Source organism: Apium graveolens, chromosome 3 (genome assembly GCF_009905375.1).
Source record: "Apium graveolens cultivar Ventura chromosome 3, ASM990537v1, whole genome shotgun sequence".
NCBI classification, from domain to species: Eukaryota; Viridiplantae; Streptophyta; class Magnoliopsida; order Apiales; family Apiaceae; genus Apium; species Apium graveolens.
Window position 1 is genome coordinate 206,320,182 of NC_133649.1, and position 7,841 is coordinate 206,328,022.

The 7,841-nt window shown below is 33.2% G+C and overlaps 1 protein-coding gene across 1 annotated transcript; it reads left to right on the forward strand.

Annotated features, from left to right (window-relative positions):
- Window positions 1–1,017: 1,017 nt before the first annotated feature.
- LOC141713047 (plastid division protein PDV1-like) lies at window positions 1,018–3,493 on the forward strand. Its single transcript, XM_074516256.1, has 2 exons — window positions 1,018–1,508; window positions 2,681–3,493. Exons 1-2 carry the CDS (start codon window positions 1,200–1,202, stop codon window positions 3,197–3,199), a joined length of 828 nt encoding a protein of 275 aa, XP_074372357.1. The 5' UTR covers window positions 1,018–1,199; the 3' UTR covers window positions 3,200–3,493.
- The last annotated feature ends 4,348 nt before the right edge of the window (window positions 3,494–7,841 follow it).

The following is a 7,841-nucleotide window of genomic DNA, read 5'->3' on the forward strand; positions in this document are numbered from 1 at the left end:
TAGGCTTTTTAAGCCTAATAAACAACTTGAACATGAAAATTAGACCCGTTTAGAGCCGATTAGCCCCGATTAGGGCCTATTAGCAGCTTTCACCATATAATTAACCTTGACGAAGGTTAAGAGGTGATAAACGCTCGCTTTTTTATCCCGATTATGACTGTTTAGTGTAAAACACTAATCAAATAGCTTGTGCAAAGGACCTAAGTGTGTATACTCACACTAAGAATATAAGTTTTTGTAAACGTGTAGGTCGCTCCACACTTTACGATAAAACGACGATACCCGAGAAAGGCCGAAAGTACCCCGAGTCACGAATAGACTATTATAACTTCCACGGAAAGTTTAGTAGTTTCCCCGGAAGTTGTGGGCAAATGATATGGATAAAAAATACATCATAAAGACATATTAAATATCACATTAATTGCGCTTAGAATTCTTGTCCAAAGCCCAATACAAACAAGGCTGGTCTAAGCTCATAACTAAAGACGACCCAAGCAGTTAAGGCCCACTAGCAGAGGTCGTCAAGGTCCACAAACATGAGTTGTTCACGGACTATGCCCAATACGGCTAAAAGAACACAGACATGGTCCAACATGAACACTAACTCCTATAAGGATTCCTTGCCGTACAAGTACCATCTAAGTAGAAGACTTGTCCACCAAGTCTCCTAACACTAGTCTAACCTTTGACTTACATTTATATAAAGGGCTCTACCCCTCAACCTAGAACTATGTTTTTGACTTGATTATTTACCATACAGAGATACGTAGTATCTTGCGAGAACAACCAATCCCCACCACAAGAACAACTATTAAATCTTGAAACTCATAAATCCTAGTATTAAATACTAATAAATCCTAATTTTTATTCCACGACAGTTATTTTCTCTATTTATTTTTCAAAATTAAAATCATGCAAACATCTTTATTTTTAAATATGAAAAAATAGTTTTTGAACCCGAATATGATATCTTGTTGGTTACTTTATTGTGGCAAATATCACATGAATATATTCCACACAGTCTTCCTTGTTCCTGAATCTGATTGCCTCAGCGGGTGAGTTGTCCCTGAGGGCCCCGCTTTCTCTCCCTTTTTCCTTTAAACATATCATCAAACACCTGATAGACAAACCTTAAAGCAAACATTGCTTCCCTTGTTTCCTTTTAAAACACTCAGTTTGCGTGTTTGTTGCGCCCTCAAATGACATGGAAAATGGAAGCAGTGGAAGAAATCGACCCTGTTTTGGAGAAGATTTGGGATTTGCACGACAAGCTCAGCGATGCTATTCACTCTATTTCAAGGACTCACTTTCTTCACTCTGTTAAATCTGTTCTCCGTACAGATTCGGGTCGGATGAGAAATGGGTTTGCGGAGAATGATGAGAACCGTAACGGGTTTGTGTTTGTTAAGGGTTTTCCTGTTGATAATTCCGCTATTCGTGAGGCCAAATCTTTGAATTCTATTCGTACTGCTCTAGAAAACCTCGAAGACCAGCTTGAGTTTCTCCATGTAAGCTTTCTTGTCTGTTTATTTAGGGGTTTTCTTTTTATTTACTATGCAATTATTGCTGTATGTACATTTTCCCGCTCTTTTTCTACAAATAGTGTAAAGTAATCTAGTTATATATTGATGATTTGTTGATATGTGAATGGAACTCGAGTTTCGATTTGATGCTGGTTTTTGTTTAATTTGTGATTCTATCATTCTTTGTGATGAGAAATGGAGAGGCGTATTTTATGTAATGTCCAACTTCAGTTAAATATTTGAATTATGGTCAATTGGTCATCACTTGATATATTATTATGTTACAAGGTATGGAAGATCTTGTCAATTGAAGTGTTAAATTCACTCTGTATATGTGTGTGTATGTGTAATCATGGCATGTATAGTAAAGATAAATATGACCTTTTTTTTATAAAACAGAGTGCAATTCAAGTCAGGAACACTCATGCTGACTAAGGATATTGTAAAATAAAGACACGGGTTAATGATGGCAGTGATGTATCAGATTAGACCTTTATGTAGCTTCTGAATGGTCTAAAATAGAACTATCTGTTTCTTGAACTTTCAGCACCCTAGCATGTTGGATCTGTTAGAGTGTGCTACCGTGGTCTTTTAAATCAAATGTTGATCTTCTGTTTTGGAACCCAAGCCGGACCTTTTTGTTTTCCCTAGTCTTCTTACAGTAATTCCTGTGGATAAACCTGAAAGTTGGATGGAAGATGTACCTCGTTTAACTACTCCTCAGAGGGATTTTATTTGTATCATCTACTTATTTTGGATTTTTGGGTATACAACTTTGACCTTCTGGCCTCTGGGGGTGCTTGGCATCCTCATTGACACGTCATATTTTGAGCGTGACCGCACTTGGCTCACAATTAGTATTTTGCATTTTTGGCTCGGGATATGCTTGTTCACACCGCAATACTGAATATTATCGTTGAAGACTAATTTATTTCGGCTCCTTACCTCCCGTATAATTAAAGCTGTAATTATTTTTTGGCTCTGTATGCATATAATTTAGACGCATCTCTTAAGTTAATTGCGCTGTATAGTTATCACATGATTTCCCAATATCGCAAAGGACTTTAGAATATTATCAGTTTGAATAGTATAAAGAGTAGTGTCCATAGTCCTTATCCTGCACTCATAATTTACTCCTTTTTGTATTCTTTCTCTAGACTGTACAAATTCAGCAGCGAGCTGAAAGAGATGCTGCAATTGCTCGTCTAGAACAAAGCAGGATTGTTCTTGCTCTGCGACTAGGGGAACACCAAGGCAAGAACTATGAAGTCATTGACGAAGCTAGAGCTTTTGTGGGAGCTGTACGTGATGCTACCAACTTTGCTTCAGCTGATACTATTTATGGTTCAGCAGCATATCCATCCGGGGAGAATTGCTTGCATCAGGAGGTGAAAGAATCAAATGCTGTCTTTAAAATTCTCATATCTGGTCTAAGTTTTGCCAAGAAAACCATCAAATCGAATCATTTTACTGGGATTTTGGGGAATGCGGCTCTGTTTGCAGTGAGCATGGTAGCCATGCTGCATCTGCAGCAGGTATCTTCCGGGAGCAGATACATTTCACACCTCCCACAGAAGCATGAAGATAATGTCCGTGGTGTGACAAAAGTTTCTAGACCCGAGGGGTCTCTTTCTAATGTTTCAGCCCACATGGATGTCTTGTTGGCTAGAGGCTAAGTGGCAATTTTTTTCCCAATCTTTGTTTTTAAGTTGTCATTCTTTCTAGTGAGTTTTTAAGTTGGTAATGGTTAGAAGAAGCATGTGCACTTGCAATTATGTACCACGGATGTCCAGAAGTAACAGGAAAAGAGGGTCGAGCCATACTAACTCGTGCTCTCAAATCTTAATGTTCACCCCCTTTTACTTTTTATAACCGTGTTTTTGTATATATAACAAATTCTCAGCTTAGTTCAGCTACATATATATGAACTTTCTTAGAATGCCATTATGAAAGAGCTTTAAATTTTATAAGTTGTTACTCATGCAACTTTAAGTTCAGTGTACTAGTAATAAGTGCTTATTGCAGCTGTACTGTTGTTGCACAATCTTGACGCCTGTGTGGTAATTGAAATTGTTTGCTGCTTATATCTGGGGTAAGTGGCACGAGACTTCCCCAAGACATGTCTATAGGCATGTCTTTTGCCAAAAGGCATGCCCAAATGTAGGCAAAAGACATGTCCAAATGTTATGTCATTTATTAATTAAATATAATAAAATATAATAAATAATTATTATATTAATATACAGTGAACTTGAATATAAAATTGAATGAAGTGAGTTGATAGGAACAACCAAATACCATCATAATATTTATTTACATTAGTAATTTTTTAGGTATTAAAATATATGTACATATTTTAAAATTATATTTATTATTTCTGGATATTTCTAATATTAAAATAATTATTAAAAAATAAAAAAAATAGTAAAAAGACATGTCGAATCATGAAAAGGCATGCATCGCTAAGTGACGTCATGACGTGCCCACATACCCGTGTCCTATTTATATCTCAGCAACTCCTCAGGGTTAGGTTCTGCAAAACAATTATATCGGGAATGAGAGTTTCAAAATTGTTTGCTGCTCATTTCTAGCAACTCCTCCAAGGTAGGTTTTCCTAAGCATTTATATTGGACGAAATTTTCTCCGCTGTATCAATTTATAGGCTTTGGAACTCACCAGCAGTGATAAGTTTTAAATGCTTAGCAAAACAAAAAATGTTGGTATATGTCACTCCATCCTGAAACTTTTCGGTTGACATTTTGAAGAATTGATAATAATTCATGAATTTTAAAATATTTTCGTTAATTTTAATTGTTCGCGGATTTTTACGTAATTGATAAGTCCTCATGATGATTTTGTAAAGTTTTTTAGAAATCGTTCAAAATCTCATATAGTTTGGTGAGATTTCAAAAAATTAAAAAAGTACCAGCAAATTCATCAAGATCCACCAATTTTTCAAATAAAACAAAATTCATGGATTTTTAAATACCATCAAATTTTAATGGAGTTTTTAAAATCCAAATTAAACACCCCAAAATTTTGATAGATTTTTTTAAAATCTAAACTGAATATACTTATATTTTAATGAATTTTTATCACCCAAATTGAACATCTCCAGATTTTAAATGACTTTTCAAAATCTAAATTGAATACCTATGAACTTTGAAAATCCTTTCAAATCTTGATTAAATACACTTTAGTTAATCATAAAATCTAGAGGTTTTTAAAAATACTGTTACTACAGTAAAATTTTGCAAATTTGTTGTTATTTTTTGGAAAAATATTAGAAATACGATTTTGTGTTTATTAATTGCAAAAATATGTTCATTATCAAATTCCTAAAAGTTAACTCTAGTAGTTGTTAAAATAGTTGCATTTTCGTTGATTAACAGCGTAAAATTTCAACTTCCATCAAGCTCTAAATCACAGCATCATCTTCATAATTATGTTTATCAATTATTTTTTGTGTGTCTCGATCAAAATCTAAATCATCTCCCAATTGAGGTATGTTGCAATGAATAACTCGTATACCTACTATTCCTTGCACTACGCAATTTAAATGTTTGTCGAACTATTTGATTCAAAAAGTTGTGTAAATTTGGTTGTTTAGTTACAAAATATGTTGCAGATTTTAAACTTGTAACCTATTGTAAGTTTGTATTGATTTTTCTGTTTCTGGTTATTGCAGGTTGTGAATAAAGTTTCGAATGATGAATGGCTTAAATTTCTATGATAGAAGAGTTTTGATCTTTTTTTAATGTTCTATGAATAAATTTTACAACTGAGATCAAAATTAGCCGTGTTACCCTATTTTTGGTTGCTTTTGGTTGCGATTAAGGTTTCGAACGATAAATTAGCTTAAATTTTTATGATATGACAGTTTTGATATTTTTTATACGTTCGATGCACTTGTTTTACAACTGAGATCAAAACTAGTTGTGTTGTCTTTTGTTTAGTCGCCTTTAGTTGCCAATAAAGGTTTCTAACAAGTGAATTGACTTAAATTCTTATGAAATCACAGTTTTAATCTTTTTTTGAATGTTCCAAGCATTGGTTTTGAAATTGAGATCAAAACTAGTTGTTAGGGCTTCTTTTCAGTCGCTGTTAGTAGCGAATAAGGTTTTAAATGATGAATTAGCTTGAATTTCAATGATACGAGAGTTTTGATATTTTTTGAATATTCTATGCACTAGTTTTGCAATTGAGATTAAAACTAGTTACGTTACCTGCTTTTTGATTGTTGTGGGTTGCAAATAAGATTTCGAACAATGAATTGGCTTGAATTCCCGTGATAGGAGAGTTTTGATCTTTTTTATATGTTCTATGCACTTATTTTGAAACTGAGATCAAAACTTGTTGCCACTATGCCATAAGTGTACTACTGTAATGCAAGTGTTAAAACCAGCGTTACATTAGCTAAGAAATTTTTGTTCTATTGTAACACCTCTCAATTAGTGTTACAATAGTTTTAAAGCTAGTGTTGCAGAGAAATGTCGGTGTTGCACAACATGTAACACCAGCACATGGTATTACATTAGTTAATTTTTACTTTTTAAAAATATTAAAGTGAAAATATTATCATAAATTAGTATTAAAAATATATTCCGGTTTATTAACAAATGAAAATATAATATATAATATAATAAAATTTATAAAAATATTTGTACAAAAATATATAAATTACTTTGTTTCGGTTTTATTTAATAAATAATATTTTAATAATTAAAATATTAAAATTTAAAAAGAAAAAATTAAAAAATGATACACAATTTACTGGGTGAATTATTAGGCTGCATTTCCCCTGAATGAATTATTGGACTCAGACAAAACTCACTCATCTCTCACGAACACACTCTCTCTCACAACATTTTATCTCGTCAGACTCTTTTTTTTTCTCTGAAACCTCACCGACCACCGCACTCCACCTCTCTGCAACATCAACGTTTTGTCTCCATAACCTCGTCATATGTTTAAGGGATTAATAATTAATGGGTTGAGGCTTGTTTTTCAAATTAGGTCTTTGATTATGAGTTCAAAGTAGAGGTTTCTCCAATACCCACATGCCCGCATTCTCTTTCCTCTCTCTCGACACTCTCTCTAAACTCACACATTTTCTACGAATCGAAGAATTACATTTGAATACACATAGATACACTTTATCCAATTAGGGGTTACTAACATTTGAATTTTTATGATTTTACAGGCAATTAGGTTATAATAAACTGGGGCTTTTACTCATACTCCGATTAAGTGGTAAATACTCACACATTTGTCACTCTTTTATTGTTTATAAACTCTGTTATTTGTATTCTAAACTATATGTTTGTATTTCAAGGGATTAGATCTTTGTATTATAGTTCTATGTATTTTTATTGAGGTTCGATCGTGTTTTGTTTACTCTTTCAAATTTGTAAGCTATGTTCGATTAGGTCTTTTTTAATATTTATGATAAATTGGGAGTTCCGGTTTATGCATGATATTTGGGTCTGGTGATCTGTATATGAATATATTTTTTAGTATATTTTATGTATTTGGGTCTGGTGATCAAATGTTACGAACTAAATGTAATTTTGGATCTAATGTATACTCAAGTTATGCAGACCTTTGCGTGGTTTTAACCTTGTTAAGGATCGAGACACCGGGTAATTTTATAGGATATGACTTCCGTGTTTGTAAGATGAACCTAAATAAACTCTCGTTAGTTGCCAAAATTAAATATTAGCTATTTTTTCTTTTCAATTGCTTCTGCTGTTAAATTTCTCTAGCATTTTTTACTAGGATCATTCAAAATCATTCATGCTATTACTTAGCCTACTGTGTTGGAAAAAATCGGAGCGTCAGTATCCTTTCATATGTCCAAATCATTTTTTGGATTTTGCATATTAAGGTGTCAATATATGCCATTCAGTTCTGGATGCTTAACTAATATGTGCTCTATATCAGGATCAAGGAGCAGCTAATGTTGCATGTGCTGCTTTAAATGGCTTTAAATGGGTGATAAAATACTTACTGTTCGGCGTGCTACCATCAAATTGGTACTTGTTAGGGCGAAAACACGCGCTAATATTCACGCATGTATACGCGTTCGCAAGTAATATAGAATACTTTCTAGTTCGTTCCCACAGAGACTCAGACTAATTATGTTCAATTAAATTCACTCACCAATGTATGATTACTTCTCAATGTTAAGACAATAACACTTAGAATTAAGTAACTAATTATTAACTACAACTAACTACTAAAATTAATCACTTAATTAACACTTCGAATTAACAATATTAAAACACTCATGAGATCACAACTTCATTACTACTTCCT

Excerpts from the sequence above, each read along its gene's own strand:
- LOC141713047 (XM_074516256.1), top strand. The coding sequence starts at position 1,200 with ATGACATGGAAAATGGAAGCAGTGGAAGAAATCGACCCTGTTTTGGAG. Across the intron at positions 1,509-2,680 it reads ACCAGCTTGAGTTTCTCCAT|ACTGTACAAATTCAGCAGCG; the intron begins GTAAGCTTTCTT and ends TTCTTTCTCTAG.